The sequence below is a fragment of the Hyaena hyaena genome, unplaced genomic scaffold (assembly GCF_003009895.1).
Source record: "Hyaena hyaena isolate Hyena2069 unplaced genomic scaffold, ASM300989v1 scaffold_117, whole genome shotgun sequence".
In the NCBI taxonomy this organism is placed as follows: domain Eukaryota; kingdom Metazoa; phylum Chordata; class Mammalia; order Carnivora; family Hyaenidae; genus Hyaena; species Hyaena hyaena.
Genome location: NW_024080749.1, coordinates 2,207,237 through 2,226,796, shown reverse-complemented (window position 1 = coordinate 2,226,796; position 19,560 = coordinate 2,207,237). Strand labels below are relative to the sequence as shown.

The window sequence follows — 19,560 nt, the reverse complement described above, 5'->3', positions numbered from 1 at the left end:
TCTCCTGATTCCTCCACACAGAAAACAAGTTTTTCTCCCTCCTCTCAGCTCCTGTAACACTGTAGACATCTACTCTTCTGGAATTTAACTCTTGACCATCAGTATTATAGGTAGCAGGCTACACACACTGCTTCCTGAATGTCCCTCTCCCTCGTTTCTCATCCCTGTAGCAAGACTGCATTACTGAATCCCTCCCTGGTAGTGAGAGAGGTTGATAGTGGCTGGATAAATCTTTCTCGATTATAGAGTGATCACTTGGTTTTCAATAACATGCCCTCTTTACTCTCCTCACAAAGATATGCCTGAATATTCGGTCACAAACGAATTTTGCCGCAAACACTTCTTAATTGGAATTCTGCTTCGAGAAGTTGGCTTTGCCCTGCAAGAAGACCAAGACATCAGGCACTTAGCGTTAGCTGTCCTAAAAAATCTCATGGCTAAGCATTCATTTGATGATCGATACAGAGAACCCGTGAGTGATTTTCTTTTCTCTCTTCCCTAAACACCATTTAATGGCTCACTGCATTAAATGCATATCAGACCTACAAGTCTATTGATTTTTAGGTGAATCATTTCTCTTGGCTACCTTTCCACCTAGGACAAACAGGCCCAGATAGCGAGTTTATACATGCCCCTCTATGGCATGCTTCTGGACAATATGCCAAGGATTTACCTGAAAGACCTGTATCCTTTTACTGTCAACACATCAAATCAGGTAAGTTTATAGAATATTTCAAATGTGCATTTTAATAAAGTGTTTGCCTGTTCTATATTTTTGCCCCAGAGAGTCATTTTCCCCCAACCGGGAGCAAACAAAGCACCTCTCGCTAGCTATTTGGAGACATTCACATTAGTCTCATTTGTTCCAGATTGGTCCACAACGCCTTCCACCTCGTCCATCTGGTCAACATTGTGTTTTCATTGCCCTCCCTTCTCTGTGTCACCTCCCAGTTCTGTCCAGTTAGTACCAGGTTCCTGTGTCGCATGCATGGCTCCATCCTCAGTGTACACCACTTCCCCTGCCACCTTTCCGCATGGGCTTTATGACCACCTGGTGTTAGCAGAGTGCCTCAGTCACACCCCAGGAGTGGCCTGTTTGTCCTCCTTCCTCCACTGAGCCATCATCGTGGCTGCACAAAAAACCACTTGAGACCGGATGCCTGTTTTCACATCCCAGATGAATGAATCCACTGCTGAATGCAAGATATAGCCATCTCAAAGTTAGGAGCAGTGCCTTTGGAATGCTCTTTAGAGGAAGACCCTGTGCAAATAATAGCCACAGCAGTTACTAGCAATGTAACCTTAGATAAGTCATCCAGCATCTTTATTTTTTTAATGTTTATTTATTTTTAAGAGAAAGAGTCGGGGGGTGGGGAGGGGAAGACAGAGGATCCGAAGCAGGCTCTATGCTGATAGCCTGATGCAGGGCTGTAACTCACAAACTGTGAGATCATGACCTGAACTGAAGTCAGATGTTCAACTGACTGAGCCACCCAGGCGCCCTCTCCCACCTCTTTAAAACTCCACTTTCTTAATTGTAGAATCAGATAGAATTCTTCCATTATAGGATTCTAAGAAGATTACATTGTCTAGTAGAAAACACTAGGCATAGAGAATGGTACATAAAAAGTATTTAGAATTAGTTTTTGGTCATAGTAATATACATAAGATGACTCATGATAATAATGATATATAATCTATAGTATAACCCATTAAAAAAAATCAGTAGCCATTCCAACCATTTAGCTTATATCTAAAAGATAGTTTCCACTACGTTGTAAAGAAAAATCACATAAGGTAAAATGTGACTAAGAGTATGGTTGTGACTGTATTCGTTTTCACTGCTTTCTTTAGCAGAAGATCTTTGCTGGAATATGAAAGATCAGATCAAATATAATCAAACTGAAAGTGTAACAAAGAAGGTATATGTGGGTTTACAATGTTGAAAACATTGTATGGTGATTCCCACTAATCTCTTCTGTGCTTCAAATACAGGGATCTAGAGATGACCTCAGCTCCAATGGAGGATTTCACAGCCAGTCAGCTATGAAACATGCCAATTCTGTGGATACGTCGTTTTCTAAAGATGTTTTAAATTCCATAGCAGGTACTTACGACCTTGCCAAAACACCTGTGTTTAAGTCTCCTTCATGTTTACATTACATATCATTGTGTTTCTTACCCACTCCGTCATCTAATGTGCATCATTGCTGTATGTCAAAGTACACTCTATTTATAGAGCTAAAGGGTCTCTTCACATATTTCTTGGGAGCCCATCCAGAGGTTTCCTTTTCTACTTAGCATTCAGTTTCACTCACCTCAAAGAGCAATCTACTCTGATGTTATTAAATTGCTTCATTCTGGAAACAATCTTCTAGATTTTCATTGCATACAAGCTTTTAAAATATAATAGCCCCTTCAACTTTGGAATTTCTTTTTAAGAACTATTTTGGAAGTCATCTTAATTGCTTATAAGCTGTCAACACTTGAAAGCTTCCCCCACCCCCATAAGCATCCTTATGAACTTGCATTCAAGCATTTTTCAAAGAGAAACTTTCAAAAGTTGTTTGAGAAACCAAAGAAGCAAGCTCTAGTTTCTTTCTTTATAATGGTCTAAATATTCCTAAATCCTTAAGACTGACATGGTCATCGTGACCATTCTTAAAATGTTGTATGTCTTCAATGACAATTCCAGATTCTGTCATGTCAGCCTTCCCCAACACCACCACCACCTCAGTGATCAACGTCTTTTTGGGTCATCGTTGTAGCTCTGTTTGTGTGCCCATGACATCTCATTACCATCTGTGTGATGTGGCTTGTGTTTGCAGCATTTTCATCAATAGCTATTTCTACAGTAAACCATGCTGACTCCAGAGCGTCCTTAGCAAGTCTTGACTCCAACCCAAGCACCAATGAGAAGAGCAGCGAGAAGACAGACAACTGCGAAAAGGTGGGGCATCTCCCCCCACCCCATTCCCCAGCACCTGGTGAGCCAGTGCTCCCTGCTAACTCAGTCTTTCTTGGTTCTTCCATTCCTAGATCCCTAGACCCTTGTCTTTGATAGGATCAACCCTTCGATTTGACAAGTTAGACCAAGCAGAAACCCGAAGCCTTCTCATGTGCTTTCTTCACATTATGAAGACAATTTCAGAGGGTAAAGAGAGAGCTCTTGAAAATTGAGATTTTTAAAAAGGAAAAACCTTTGAACGTCCAAAAGCCTCATGCTACCTGGTGTTTCTTTTCAGAGACACTGATTGCCTACTGGCAAAGAGCACCCAGCCCCGAGGTGTCTGACTTCTTCAGCATCTTGGAGTAAGTTATAAAGTTGATTTGTTAACCTTTTTTTTCCCTGGAAGCTTCAGAATGGTTCAGTATACCATCCTTCATTCTAAGCACCCATATGTAGAACTATCTATTAATAGCATTTTTCAAGAAAATGTAATCGTTTCTTTTAATGTGCTTATTAAATGAACAGTTTGTATAAATAAAAGGGCATAAATAATTGGAATGTGGCCTTTTTTTTCCTTTCTAGTGTTTGTCTTCAAAATTTCAGATACCTAGGAAGACGTAATATAATAAGGTAATAATTTTTAAATTCCAATAGGTTAGTCTGGCCTTTAAAAAATGACATAGATTAATGTATATCAGGTTAGGCTTATAGATATATGTTAGAAATCTCTAAGATGCACATAAGGATTGTAAGGTTGACCTCACAGTAGACATAGAAGTTTGACAATTGCCATATACTCATCAGAGATCTAGGACTAGTTAAAAGCTGTCTAGGGAGAAAAGCACAAAACATACATTTCTAAAAGGAAGCCACATTTCCTGTATTGTGTGAACTAATTTATCCATCATTCGCATGGATGTAATGTAGAAAATATATCCAATGTGAATAAGTCACAGGAATAAAAAGTGCAGCACAGAGAATATAGTCAATGGTTTTGTCGTTTAGAGACAGATGGTGGCCACACTTGTGGTGACCACAACTTATGTAGACTTGTCAAATCACTATGTTGTACCCCTGAAACTAATGTAACATTGTGTGTCAACTATACTTCAATTAAAAAGAAAGAAAGGAAGAATATAGTCCCAGTAAGCTAAAAAGAAAAATTAATCTGTGATAACTTCGTGTTGACATTGCTTTCTCATGAAAGACCATGAAGCCTCTGACACCTTCGCTAAACCCCCATTTCCTGCTGCCAAAAGAAAGTGATTTTATTTTTATAGCACGTAAACTATCTCATTGTTCAGTAGTCACATTGCCAGTTGCCGATCTTTATTTATAAATAAGTTGCAAATACTGAACTATGATTAAAACATCAGTTTCCCTTGCAGGAAAATTGCAGCTGCATTTAAATTTGTGCAGTCCACCCAGAACAATGGAACTCTCAAAGGATCTAACCCTTCCTGCCAAACATCAGCTCCCTTGTCACAATGGTAATGTCACATTTGCTTTATATTTGTGATCATATTGTGTGTGTGTGTGTGTGTGTGTGTGTGTCCGTATGGATGCGCACACATGTGTGTACACAGGTGAGCACATACATATGTACATGCATATACTTGAAACCGAATGCAGAAACTCTTCTCTACCTGCTCTGCTACCTTGTGAAAACCTAAGAGGCAAGGATTATGCCTTATTTATGTACACTTAGGACACAATGCCATGCATTAGATGCAGGTTAATAGTACCCTAAGTTAACTGAACCCAAAAAGACATAATTCCAATAAATGGCTCACTTAATGTTTGCTAACCTCCTAGTGACAAAGTAAAATGTGAGGCTGTATCTCCCCATTCCGTTCAGTAATTGCAATACGTTAGCAGTGTCCTTAGAGCTAAAATTGTTTTTTATCCATTTATTTTTTTAATGCTTATTTGTTTTAGAGAGAGAGAGAGGCAGAATACAAGTAGGGAAGGGGCACTACTTGTGCAAACACAAGCCACACCACACAGATGGTAATGAGATGTCATGGGCACACAAACAGAGCTACAACAGAGCCACACACAGAATCTGAAGCAGGCTCCAGGCTCCGAGGTGTCAGCACAGAGCCCAATGCGGGCTTAAACCCATGAACCACAAGGTCAGGCGCCTAACCCACTCAGGCGCCAAACCCACTCAGCCACCCAGGCGCCCCCAACATTGTTTTTTAAAGGATCGCAAGCAGTGAGGGAGCGTGGATGGTCCTATAAGCTTGTGTTAGATTTCCTAGTCATTACACTGATTTGACTGGCATAAAGGACCTGGAGCTGTCCTTCATGAACCTACCCTGTGGGAAAATCTTGCCCTGAAATCTTACTTTAAATCTCCCCCTGAGTCTCATGAATAAGAATTCTTTGCTGAAATTTTCTCCAGTTTGATTGCTTCTTCCCAAAGTTACATAATAATATGTAATACAAAAATGACTGTATTTTAGAAAGAATTTTAGAAATAAGAATGTGGCATATGACCAATAAAGCATGGAGTAAATTTTGCCTCTTTGTCCATAGGGACTCCTTGAAGTGCCCCCTGTGTGAAAGCAAATGAAATAAAATGTAATAGGCGTGTTTTGCAAATGGTAACAGAATAGAGGACTATAAACAATGACTTTCTACCTTTAAAGACAATAGTAAGGTACCTGAGGTCACTGCAGTTTTGTTGATGTTTGGTGGGTTCAATTTCAGGCTTCTTCCTCAACCATCTAGATAGGTCCTGGCCACTCCTACCCCTCCCCTCCTAAACACCAGGATTTTTCCTCCAGAAGCTCTAGACCAAAATAGACCCAAAACTTGGAAATAAACAGCCCCAAAGGTCCAAGCCCTACAGGTCAGAACTCATTTTTTTTTGTAGCTTCAGGACTCCCCCCTAACCACTGAAAACTAAAGTTAGGTCTTTTGCGCCCTAATCCATCGAGAGCATTGATGTGGCCAAAACCAAATAAGCCCTGAAAACTGTGACCAAGAGAAAATCAATGCCTCTTCCATAGGCTTGACTCTTCAGGGTATCTCTTATTGCCTGCTTTCCTCAAAATAAACTGTTCCATTATCTTGGCCGAATGATAGCTGAAATGAAAGTCAAGAAAGGGAAGGGTCTTTCCTTTCACATAACACTGGTTCATTCCCCCAGGAGAGTCATTGCCAAGGAGACATTGAATAAAAGTCATTGCAGGCCCTTGTCATCATCCTGGGAATGTAGCTGCCCCCGGTACCCCTTAGCTCTCTCCCCTACAAGGATGGAATACCATGGAATTCCCATGGAATCTCATGATTTCATCTAATAATAATGAATATGCTTGTTCAGACTTAAAGTCAGTATCTATTATTCTTCTATTATCCTTTGGTATCGATTATCCTTCTGAATGCTTTTTTGGCTTAAATAAAATTTCTCCAAAAGTAGTCTTAAAAGTCCCTTTTATCATGTCACCTGTTATTAACATTTTAATAAAACATCTCTGTTTAAAAGTTGTTTATATCTGACTCAATCTAGAATATTTGAATGAACATTTGTATTTCATATCTCTCGTGCTGTAACCTATTTTCTTAATAATTTTCAGGATGCATACCACGTCCACTCATGAAGGACATAAGCAGCACCGATCACAGACTTTACCTATAATCCGAGGCAAAAATGCACTTTCTAACCCCAAACTCTTGCAGATGTTAGACAATACCATGTCCAGTAAGTACACGAGAAATAATAGGAATGAGATGGTTATCAGCATTTCTCTAGATGCATGGAAGACATGAAATGCATTAGAATGCTTCAGAAACATAAGCAATGTTGGTGTGTTACTGAGAGCACTGCTTTTCAGGCTGGCTGTAGCCCAGGGAATTCTTCTTAGAGGAAAAAGATCAGCAGAGAAAGGGGTTTTAAAAATTAAGTGTCTTTATAAGAAACGAAAAAGGCAAATCTCTCAGGATAATGTGCTTCGTGTAGTTCTTCTGATGTTAGGTGGATTTGCTATTGTGAGGGTTTTGGGGATGTCTGTCAACCAGATTATTCCTGTCTGCTGTTTGGACAGAGGAGAAAATTGTCCATGCCCTAGAAACACTAAGTGGGATATATTGAGCCCAGTGATACACACATTCCAGCATGTGAATGAGGAGAAAATGGGGCCCAGTGTTTTGTATCATGTACATGTTAGTGGTTACAGACATGAGACCAAAGGCAGATGCCTTCACCTATAAATATATTTAGGGCCTTTAATGGCCATTCATGCACACTGTCTACTAAGACTATACATTTAGTCTATTAAACTGAGAGCATAAAACTTGACCCAGACTCAGTATGAAAGAACTATGACTATGCCAATGCCCAAGTCAATAGAAAAGAAGTAAGAAATAATGGCAGATGGATCATGCTGGTCTATAGTGACATATGAAAAGGGCCCACACTCTTAGCTTGGGTGGCTACAACAAGATAATAGTCTGGGTAGCTTCAACAACAAACAGTTATTTTTTGTAGTTCTGGAGGGTGGGAGGTACAAGATCAAGGTGCCAACAGATCTGATATCTGGTGAGAACCCTCTTCCTGGTATGCAGATGGCCACCTTCTTCTTGTGTCCTCATATGACAGAGAGAAAGGTGATATTTCTGGTGCCTCTTTTTGTAAGAGCACTAACCCATTCATGAGGGCTCCACCCTCACAAACTAATTACCTCCCAATACCATCACATTGGGGGTTAGGATTTCAATGTAGGAACTTGGGGTAACACAAACATTTAGTCTATAACATCCGCTAAAGACTCTGTCTTTAGACAGTCTCTAGAGTTTTTAATTCAGCCAATAAGGTAATTAAACAAACAAAAGCGCTTTGATTTAATAAATTATTTATCAAAACACCAGAAGGCAGTGAATATGTTATAAGGGAAGAAGGCCCTTTATGGAATCCAAAGAATTTTCTTAGACATCTATGCATGTTCTACTTCATATTTTATAGGCAACCCCAATGAAATAGACGTCATGCACCATGTGGACACAGAGGCCAATATAGCTACCGAGGTGTGCCTGACTATCCTGGACCTGCTATCGCTCTTCACCCAGACTCACCAGGTAGGTGTGATTATAACGTCTTCTGCACATGATAAAACGGGAGGTAGAAAAGTCATGTGAAGTCAAGAACATGTTTTTAAAATATTTTATTGGGACCCCTGGGTGGCTCAGTCGGTTGAGCATCCGACTTTGGCTCAGGCCATGATCTCACGGTTCGTGAGTTTGAGCCCCACGTCGGGCTCTGTGCTGACAGCTCAGAGCCTGGAGCCTGCTCCGGATTCTGTGTCTCTCTCTTTCTCTGTGCCCCCCTTCACAGTCTGTCTCTCTCTCCTTCAAAAATAAATAAACATTAAAAACAATTTTAATATTTTATGAAATCAATTACCCTTACATAAATCGGCCTAAGTGTGAGTGGAAAAAAGTTTCAAAGATGAGACTCAGAGTCCATCAGAAGTTGACTAATGCTCGAATGATATACATAACATACGTATTTCACTGTTGTCAAAAAATAAACATTCTTCCTTGTTTCTCCTGCTTCAATCTCAGGCAAGGCAGGCTGAGTAAGAACGTGACTCTATTTTTTCAGTCTCAGGGGGAGAGACAAATGACAGCAAAATCCAGCAGACTAATAATGCCGAGCATTTTTTTCATGTGCTTATTTGTCATCTGTATAACTTTGGTGAAAATAATACCTACATAGTAGTAGAATGACTAAAGTTAAAAAGACTGACCATACCACATTTTGGCCAGGGTATGAAAAAGCTGGAACTCTTATCGGCCAATGGTGGGAATGCAAACACTCTGGAAACCAGAATGGCAATCTAAAAAGTTAAACATGTGTCCATCATGTGACCAGCCATTCCAATACTAAGCACTTAACTGGGAGAAATAAAAGCATTTGGTCACAAAAGAACCATGTACACAAATGTTCATGCAAGCCTTATTTTTAACAAATGCTGAAAACAACCCAAATGTACATCAACAGGAGAATGGATTTTAAAAATGGTGGTATATCAGGGCACCTGGGTGGCTCAGTCAGTTAAGCATCCGACTTTGGCTCGGGTCATGATCTCACGATTTGGGAGTTCGAGCCCCGCATCGGGCTCTGTGCTGACAGCTCAGAGTCCGGAGCCTGCTTCAGATTCTGCGTGTGTCTCTCTCTCTGCCCCTCCCCAACTCGTGCTCTGTCTTTCTCTCTCTCTCTTAAAATAAACATTAAAAAAATTTTTTTAAATGGTGATATATCCATACAATAGAATACTACTCAGTTGCGCTCAGCAAAAGAAGCCAAACAAAAAGAATATTTACTGTCTGTTGCCATTTATGTAAAATTTAATAAATTCAAACTATAGAAATTGTATGTCAGTTATACCTCAATAAAGATATTTGAAATCTTAGCTCAGTCTAATGAGCTTACAGATGTTCAGGGTTGACGTAGGAACAGTTGGATCCATTGAATAAAGTCTACACCAAACACAATGATTATGGCAAAAAAAAAAAAAATCCCTGCTTTCAGGAGAAATGGAAGCATGGTGGTAGAAAAAAACAAAAACCATGTTGTAATTCTTTATTACTCAGTGCAAATGTCCGTCAAATCTCAGACATCTTTAAGGCCCTGCCAGTGCCCAGGAGGGCCTGCCTCTCTGTGACTCATCTTCTACCTCCCTCCCAAACTCACCCCCACACTCTGCTCAGACTACTCTGTCCTTTTTGTTCTCAACTTTGAACTCATAACCTTCTTTCCAACTCATATCCCTGGTACTCGCTGTTTCTCTCTTCTTAAACAGTCCCTTCGGATCTGCCCCGGCCAATTCCCTCAGCTCACGTGTGAGTTCATCCATTAGAGAGGTCTGGCTGACCACCCTATCGAAAGTAATCCTGTTCCCTTGGGGCGCCTGGGTGGCTTAGTCGGTTAAGCGTCCGACTTTCGCTTAGGTCATGATCTCGCGGTTCGTGGGTTCGAGCCCCGCGTCGGGCTCTGTGCTGGCTGCCAGCTCAGAGCCTGGAGCCTATTTCAGAGTCTGTATCTCCCTCTCTCTCTGACCCTCCCCTGCTCATGCTGTCTCTCTCTCTTTCTTTCCTAGAAATTAAAAAATATATATATTAAATAAGAAAATAAAATAAAAAAATAAAGTAATCCTGTTCCCAAACCAATTACTCTGTATTATATCACACATCATTATGCTCTATTTTCTTATTTAGTAATTTTTTCCAATCACTGTTATGTAAGTTTCACTGGGAACATTGACCTTATCTTCCTATTCAACACAATCTCCAGTATCCACACTTGTGCCTACCACATCGTAGGCCCACAATAAATATCTTTTGAAAGAATGCAGGTGCCTTTTAACTCATCCTAAATCACTTCTGTGTTAAATTTCCAGAGACAACTCCAACAATCCGAATGTCAAAATTCCATGATGAAAAGGGTCTTTGACACCTACATGCTCTTTTTCCAAGTTAACCAGTCAGCCACAGCGCTGAAGCATGTGTTTGCCTCCTTGAGGCTGTTCGTATGCAAGGTAAGAGTTCTCCTCGTTCCAGTGGAAGCTCAGAGAAGGATGATAATAAACTGTATTAATCTTCACATCTCTCAGTATGGAGGAAAGAAGGTCTGTGTCCTTCCATTTTGGTTTATTTGGTTTTTATTAGAGGTTTTTTTTTGGTTTTAATAAGCCACGTGATTCTGGTCTGAAAACAAGTTTACAGCCTTGACAACCTATCTACTTGGATATCTAAAGGGGACAATATTCGCATGTAGCCATCTTTTGGGGAGGGGTGGTCTTCAGTGTTTGTGACACAGAGAATGCACATCGTCAACTCTAATGTCCATTCATGCCAAGTGAAGTTTCCATATTAAAGTAGACACAGCCACCACCTTTCAGAATCCCTGTGGTTTTACAATGTTGGGTGAAGAGAAAACATTTCATAGCTCTCCTTCACTAGTTTTGGGTTGTCATCATTGATGCATGGGATACTCACCATGTAGAGAATGATTATTTCTAGGAAAAAAAGAGAAATATGAGTATGGACTTAAATAAATACAATTATATCCCTTCCACTTGCAGATGGAAAAAATAGACTAGGTTAAAAAAAAAAGATGAAGAAGAAGGCAGATTTGGTCTAAGGAATTTTTAAATACAAGCAGAAACACAGCAAAATGAAGGCATGCCCCCCCACCACCACCACCACTTAATCAGCCCTTCTATCTCCATAGTTTCCTTCAGCATTCTTTCAAGGGCCTGCAGACCTGTGTGGATCCTTCTGCTATGAAGTCTTAAAATGCTGTAACCACAGGTCACGGTCAACTCAGACAGAAGCATCAGCTCTTCTCTACTTTTTCATGAGGAAGAATTTTGAATTTAACAAGCAGAAGTCAATTGTCCGATCCCACTTACAAGTAAGTGCTGCCAATTTCCATTATTGCTGTTGTCCAAGCCACTCTTCCCTTTTGGCATCGATAAAAGCCTCCAGGCCCCAGGGCAAGAGCTGCCAACTCTTTTACCAAGTTCCTCCTTAAAGAGGCTCGGCACAGTCAACTCTGGTTTGGAGAAAGAAGGCAGCTGGGCAGAAATCAACACAGCCCATAATTCCACTTTTACTTTTCTTCTGCCGGGGAACAGAATCAAATAGAATACAGCACGCAGGAAACTGTGACTATCTCTAGGATGCGAAACCCCACCAGGTTCCAAACAGAAATGTCTTCTTTTAAGGCCTCCCAAGATTCCTGCAACCTTCTTTAAATATTTTAAATTATAGGAAACACCCTAGATTAGCCGGCCTTCTGAAAAGTTAATGCATAAAGATGCTATTCTTTGGACCCTCAGGGAGAAATCAATGATGCATTCATCCAATCCAGTGGATTTCTTTAATATTACTATCTCTTAGTTACTACCTTTGGAGTTTCCTTTTTCTCTTCTCTTCTAGCTCATCAAGGCTGTAAGCCAGTTAATCGCCGATGCTGGGATTGGAGGCTCTCGGTTTCAACATTCCCTTGCAATTACCAACAATTTTGCTAATGGAGACAAGCAGATGAAAGTAAGAAATGCTTTATGGACATTTTCAAAGACTTTTGGGAAGACTTTTAAACTGGATCCTTTTATGAAATATCAAAATAAAAAAAATACAAATTCTGTATTTTGTGTATTGAGATTTAAATGAAGAGCTTACATTGAGTTTGCTTGTTGAATTGCCAGTAAGCTCCTAAACTGTCTGTCCATCTATCGTCTGTTACTTGGAATTTTCAAGATGTGGGTTGAATGGGATATAACAAGAATACTAACCACAAATATCAAAAAATACAGTGATTCTCTCATAATCCTAGTCTTGGTAAAATGTATTTAATCTTTCTTTTAGAAATTTCTGAAAACTTCTCCTTTAATCATAGTACTGAAAAGTCCAGAGATAAGAGCCTGGCATCAGGCTTGGCTGAACCAAGGAATTAAAATAATGTTTTCACATTAATTCAAAAAGATATTGTCCACCCCATGTTCATAACAGCATCATTTACAATAGCCAAGGCATGAGAACAAGCTACATGTCCATCAGTGAATGAATGGATAAAGTAATTATGGTGTATATATTCAATGGAATAACATTCAGTCATAAAATTTGAGGCAATCCTACCATTTGTGACAACCTGGATGGACACAGAAGGCATTGCGCTAAGTGAAAATAAGACAAAGAAAAACAAGTACTGTATGATCTCACTGTAAAGAAAAAAAAAATCCCTGAGGGGCATCTGGGTGGCTCAGTCAGTTAAGTGTCCAACTTCAGTTCAGGTCTTGATTTCATGATTAGTGAGTTTGAGCCCCACGTTGGGCTCTGTGCTGACAGCTTGGAGCCTGGAGTTTGCTTCTGATTCTGTGTTTCCATCTCTCTCTGCTCCTCCCTTGCTCGCGTCCTGTCTGTCTCTCAAAAAACCTGAAAATCATGGGGAAAGAAATCAGACTACTGGTTATCAGAGGTGGGGGGGGGGAAGAGATTTGGAGGAAGGTGGTGAAAAGGTACAAACTTCTAATTGTAAGATAGAGAAGTACTAGGTACAACATGAAGACTGTAGCTAACATCGCTTTATACTATACAGAAGAGGTAGTTAAGAGGGGCATCTGGGTGGCTCAGTTGGTTAAGCACCTAATTTTGGCTCAGGTCATGATCTCGTGGTCCATGAGTTCAAGTCCCGCATCGGACTCTGTGCTGACAGCTCAGAGCCTGGAGCCTGCTTCAGATTCTGTGTCCTCCTCTCTCTCTGCCCCTCCCCTACTCACGCTCTGTCTGTCTCTCTCAAAAATAAACATTTAAAAAAAGAAGAGGTAGTTAAGAGAAAAAATCCTATGAGTTGTCATCATAAGGGGAATTTTTTTTTCCTTTTTTCTTTTTTTCTTTCTTGTCTCTATATTGCATTGGAAGAAGATGGATGTTAGCTGAAACTATATAGTACTCATTTCACAATATATATAAATTAAACCACCATGCTGTACACCTTAAACTTACGTAGTGATATATGACAGTTACTTCTGAACAAAACTAGAAAAAAATGTTTTTAATAAAAAAGAAACTGTAAAAATCAATGAATAATCATGTTTTCAGATCCCCTTCCCCTACTGCCTCTGTTTTTACCTCTCTCTATCTCTTAGTTCAGTTTTCCTCTTTGTTTACTTCATTTACAAATAGGATGAGCCTACTTTCTCAGAAATTCTGAGGATACTGGAATATCCTATTAGTGGAAGGAGCATCTCATTCAATTGGGTCAGTTAAAGTCCCAAAACTGAACCTTGTTCATAGGCCCATCCCTAAACCAATCACTGGCTTGAGGGATCAAAGAATATGATGGGCCAGGTCAGTAACATGGGCCACACACTGGTGCCCATGAATAAAGTAGACCCTTTCAAATCACGTGACCCAGAGAGGAGAGCATCTCAAAGAACAATCAGGATGCTATTACTAGAGGAAGCTAGGTGCGCAGATAAGACAAAGTCTACTTAGAGTTCTTCCGTTCAAATGTGTAGTCACAACCACAATACATAACATGCATGTATAAAGAAAGGACATACTTAGGAACAATATCACATCAAACTGTGATACCAAGCCAGAAATAACAGCATAACTTATCTTAGGAATTTGAAACAGATAATGACGCAGCCTTTCTCTTTTCCAAAGAACAGCAACTTCCCAGCAGAGGTGAAAGATCTGACAAAACGTATAAGGACCGTCTTGATGGCCACAGCTCAGATGAAAGAGCATGAGAAGGACCCCGAGATGCTGGTGGACCTCCAGTACAGCCTGGCAAACTCCTATGCAAGCACCCCCGAGCTGCGCAGGACCTGGCTGGAAAGCATGGCCAAGATTCATGCAAGAAACGGAGACTTATCCGAGGTGATTAGCAAAGGCTCAGTCCTTCTCCATTGGCATTGTCTTCTTTCTCAGGACAATTGGATTTTCATTTACAGTAGGTTACCATGTTTTTCCATTCATCTAGATGTGACCGAATTATATATTAGTTGCCTCAAATTTGCACGTAGGATTGAAGAATGCCTGGCTCCATGTAAATGATACCAAATAAAGCCAGAGTTGTTGGTGTCAGCTATGATTGTAGGGTATGCAACGCAGAATGGGATGTGAAAAGCCTAGGACTAAAGAGGAAGGTTGTAAGGGTGTCTAGAAATTGAATTATCTAAGGTAATGTTGTGTGTTTTAAAACTGCTTCCCTGTAATTGGAGTTGGATGGAGAAGCTTGTCATCATAGTGAGTAATCTCAGGCTGGGGTAATCTGTCCTCATATGCAGCGAGTCTGAGCTAGTGATGGAAATATTAGCACTCCCAGGAGCCATGTGAGGAGAGTGCACTGTGTGAAGATTATGAATCCATAGCTAACTTTTCCATGTCCGTTTAAACACTGTGTGGCTTTTTATGTAATAATTCACAGCACCCAAGTGGTTTCTGAACATCGAATGGAAAAGTTTTGCCTTATTATCAGAAATACACCCCTTTGGGGAAGAGATTAGATTGTCCAGAAGGGTCCTAAAACCTCAAGTTATGCCTGAAGTTCTTCTAAACGCATGTGAAGGATCCTGGGATAGACATAGAAGCAATCAGAAGCTGCAGTTGGAGGCAGTTTGATGGGACAAGGAGATACTCCAGTTCCCTTGGACTGCCCAGAAAATGGAGAAATCTCTTCATAAAACTTCAAAGAGAAAAGCTAAAGTCAGTCATTTCGACCCCTCAACAGGCCAAGTTCTAGTGCCTACTCAGCAATGCTCAAAGTTTTTCAGGAGATACTAGAGAAAAATAAAATACTGCCACATATTTTGGCTGGTGGGAGCACACCTTATTTTAGGCCGCACTATTTAATCAAGTACCACCTTATGAGGTGACCATCTGAAACAGTAGAAATTCAAAGGGGGCCATGATTGGAAATAGAAAAAGTAAGAAGGTAACTTAATTTTATTCTCAGTTTAGATCCTGATACCATAGTGTATAGTTTTAACAAGAATTGTTGATTTTAAAATATATACACACCAGGGGCACCTGGGTGGCTCAGCCAGTTAAGCTTTGACTCTTGTTTTAGGCTCAGGTCATGATCTCATGGTTTCCTGAGTTTGAACCCCGCATTGGGCTCTGTGCTGACAGCATGGAATCAGCTTGGGATTCTCTCTCTCTCCCTCTCTCTCCTTCCTCCACTTGTCTGTTTCTGTCTCTCTCAAAATAAATAAATTTTTTAAAAGTAAAAAAATAAAATACATTATATACATTAGACTTAAATAGTTAGGAAGGAAGGTAATTAATTCTACGGGAAAATTCTTCAGGTCAGCTCATTCACCCACTGGAAGACAACACCCAGATAAACAAACAAAACTACCTAAATAGGCATTTATTCTTGATTGGAAACTCTTTGGAAATCAGACTGATTCTTGTTTTTAATTCTGTCATTAAAACCATTCCTCCTTGTATTCTTACATGGAATCCTGACTCACCAAGAAAAATTAGTCCTGATGATAGAAACAGTCAGATCTCTGCTGTGCCTTCCTTGAATACCATTTTCTTTTTTCTTACAGGCTGCTATGTGTTACATCCATATAGCCGCCCTCATTGCGGAATACCTGAAAAGAAAAGGTAAGTTGACCGTGTGCAGGGAGAAAGGTCCAGAAGTCAACATGTTGAAACTGAAGTTAAAATTAACTTCCTGACTTTAGCATTAATTTCAGTTACATTTCATTAAGTAACACTAATTGTCACAGATATTTTTAATTATGCTGTACTTATTTAGCTCTCTCATGCTTCTCTCATTTTTATTTTATGTACAAAAAGGCTAACTGGTCAACTCCTTAGTTCAAAACGAGAATGTTTTATTGTTTACTGATTACAGTCTCATAAGTTGTATTAACACCAACATGTAGCAATGTCTTAACATCATCTCGCACTACCATAGGTTACTGGAAAATGGAAAAGATTTGCACACCGTCCCTGCTCCCGGAGGATGTCCACCCCTGTGATAGCTACCCATTACTAACAGCTCCTGGTGGAGGAAGTGAGTGTTCTAACTCTCCCACAGAAGCTCCTTTACCCCCACGGAACAGTGCAGAGAAAATCAAGTTGCTACTTAAAGTTTACTTCAATGAAATTCTCAAGTGTATTCTTAGAAGCAAAAGCTATCTCAGACCTTCATACCTCACACTTCAAAAGTCTAAGGCTCCTACCATTCAGAAATCCATCCAGATTTTATGAAGTTTAGAACCAGAAAGTCCTCAGCAAATAGAACTGCATCTGATCCAATATTTAGGATTATGAGTTATGGCCATATTTTGCTACCAGTTTGCATATTAGTCTGTCCTTGGGATTTTATTCTAAAGTTGTTTAAAATTGCAAGAGAAATCCATTTGAATCTTGAAATGTCAAAAAAGCTACTTATTGAAAATAAGGAATGCCAAAAATATATATGTAGAAATATATAATGTTACATTACATTTCATTTAAAATAATTTTTTTTAATGTTTCGTTTATTTTTGCGAGAAAGAGAGACAGAGCACTAGCAGGGGAGGGTCAGAGAGAGAGGGAGACACAGGATCTGAAGGTTCCATCCAGGCCCTAAGCTGTCAGCACAGAGCCATACATGGGGCTTGAACTCAAGAACCATGAGATCACGACCTGAGCCGAAGTCGGTGCTTAACCAACTAAGCCACCCAGGTGCCCCTCCATTTTTTAAAAACATTAACTGATTCTGACAACTTACAACATATAATAATTCCCAGCATTGATATCCTTTAATTAAAAATATTTCATCCTTGGGGCACCTGAGTGGCTCAGTCAGTTGAGTGTCTGACTTCGGCTCAGGTCATAATCTCACAGCTTGTGGGTTCAAGCCCCGCATCAGACTCTATGCTGATAGCTCAGAGCCTGCTTTCAGATCCTCTGTCTCTCACTCTCTCTCTCTCTGTCCCCCCCCACTTGCACTCTGTCTCTCTCTCTCTCTCTCTCAAAACTAAAATAAACATTAAAAAAAAATTTTAATTTAAAAAATATTTCATCCTTAATGTTTGATGAAAGATTTCATAACAATAACTAAAGAATTACTCTTTGTAAAAAAATTTGGCAATATAGTTAATATATTTAAACTGTTTTCTATTGAAAAGGTTTGTTCGAACCCAAAGGTTATGACCTGCAGTCTACTTCATAATACTATCTTAACTTTCAAAATGCACTGAAAATCTCAGTGTATGAAAAACACAAACAAATCTTTAGATTTTAAAATCAAACCAACTAAACAAAAGGTAAATTGGATGTTAGTTACAATATACATAGTTAATTAATCATTTATTTACTTGATTAACATAATTAAACCCTTATTCTTCTAAAAATGCATATATTTTCTAAAGAATCTCAGTGGATTTTGCAAATAAACTGTTTGAACCAAGTTAACAAAGTGAACCATGAGACAGTGAGGTCGCTTCTTTGAGGAGGAAACCTGACCTGGTATCACATCCACAGCTCATGTCCATGGCTCACATCCACAGCTCACGTCCCCAGCTCACGTCCATGCTAAAACTCAGGGATCTTCCAGCTTAGTTCCACATGAACTATTCAACTTCATTTTTATATGCAAGTCATCAAAATCATCACTGTCTTGTCTAACATACTCTTCATCCCCATCTATTTTATATCATACTTAGACACCATACAGAGCTCCATAAAGATTATTTCAAATTCTAACAGAAAACAAAACTGAAGAAATCTGATAAAACTGGGTGTCAGTCTCACAAATTGTGGGAACTTATATCCCAAAATGTTGTGTGAAACCTTAATATGAAAAAAGTTTAAATACCCACTTTTAGACCTAAGGTAATATTTGACTTTAATATACCTACTTAGAAAAGAAATATTTGTTTAGTAAACTCTGAGGAAGGTGATTTTTTTGTGATGCACTAGTATATATTCATATCCATTGGCACGTATCTGAAGTCCTCAGTATACTTTTATGTTTCTAAGTCACAGGGATAAATTATCTCCTCACTACAATGGGGAAAGAATCAGAATATAGGGAAATATGAGCAACTCCAGGAAGTACAAATCTAACAATGATCATCATTCTGCAAAAGATGTATCATGACTTTCTCTCCTATATCGGGGATATATATATATATATATCCCTGCTCATCAATTTTCATATATTTTAATATATGTTTAATTACAGGAGGAACATTATTAAAAAGTAGGGAAGTAGAATTTTGAATGCAAGGACTAGATTGCAATAATTATTCTAATTATAATTTTTAGCACATTTTGGAGTGATAGTTTAGTTACATAGCCAATGAGCTGATATCAAAAACAGAAACATGTCACTAGAGTATCAGCTATAATTTTAAAAGCACTTGCTCCTGGGAATGCCCTGCACTAGGCTCTGTGATGGCAATATCTCAGTTAGATGCCAGTAACAAGTCTTTGAGTTAAGTGCTGTCATTGTTGCCTCCTGATTTCAAGTAACAAAACCAAGAGAAGTTATACAGTCTGCTCCAGAGAGCATGGTGACCTTGTGATGGGGCCAAAGTTCAAGGACTGTTCTGACACTCTAAGCTGTGCTCCTACCTACTCAAATTCCCCACTATAAAGTTCCAATCCCTCCTCTGGGAACATTGTCCATTATCAACTGTTTTAATATATGACCTGTAGAGTCAGATATATATATTTTTTATCTTGGTAGCCATGGTGCTAAGAAAATTTAAAGGAGTTTCTAGATAATGCAAAGGAGTAAAAATCAGCAAGTAATGAACATTATTTTCATAATGCACTGACCATACCAGCTGTTTGCTCAATATTAATGTTTCAGTCCTTCCGACTATATTTTGAGATAGATATTAATGTCTTCCATTTGACAAATGGGAGAAATGGCCTCAAAGAGGTTGGCCAAACTAGACCACTGGAACTGTGTCCATCTACAAATTCTGTATTTTGTCCATAATTCCATGCCAGCTTCTAAAAGAAAATGGGTCACCTGGAAAATGATACAAAATTATGAAACAGGATTATTAGTTTCCTTGGAGAGAATATTTATCAATAGTCATAGTTTACCCATCTTGTTGACTGAGTTAGTTTTA

General features: G+C 39.3%; 1 protein-coding gene across 5 annotated transcripts in view; it reads left to right on the top strand.

Annotated features, from left to right (window-relative positions):
* DOCK10 (dedicator of cytokinesis 10) overlaps positions 1–19,560 on the top strand; it is a 271,622-nt gene that overhangs the window by 229,797 nt on the left and 22,265 nt on the right. For all 5 annotated transcript variants that reach the window (XM_039236824.1, XM_039236822.1, XM_039236826.1 and 2 more), the window contains exons 32-47: positions 297–472; positions 599–715; positions 1,996–2,107; positions 2,829–2,950; positions 3,040–3,154; positions 3,246–3,312; positions 3,533–3,580; positions 4,339–4,440; positions 6,535–6,659; positions 7,920–8,032; positions 10,357–10,494; positions 11,190–11,372; positions 11,900–12,010; positions 14,132–14,347; positions 16,027–16,084; positions 16,401–16,499. In XM_039236824.1, coding sequence (XP_039092755.1) covers positions 297–472; positions 599–715; positions 1,996–2,107; positions 2,829–2,950; positions 3,040–3,154; positions 3,246–3,312; positions 3,533–3,580; positions 4,339–4,440; positions 6,535–6,659; positions 7,920–8,032; positions 10,357–10,494; positions 11,190–11,372; positions 11,900–12,010; positions 14,132–14,347; positions 16,027–16,084; positions 16,401–16,499 — 1,902 coding nt within the window. The remainder of the gene's footprint in view (positions 1–296; positions 473–598; positions 716–1,995; positions 2,108–2,828; positions 2,951–3,039; positions 3,155–3,245; positions 3,313–3,532; positions 3,581–4,338; positions 4,441–6,534; positions 6,660–7,919; positions 8,033–10,356; positions 10,495–11,189; positions 11,373–11,899; positions 12,011–14,131; positions 14,348–16,026; positions 16,085–16,400; positions 16,500–19,560) is intronic.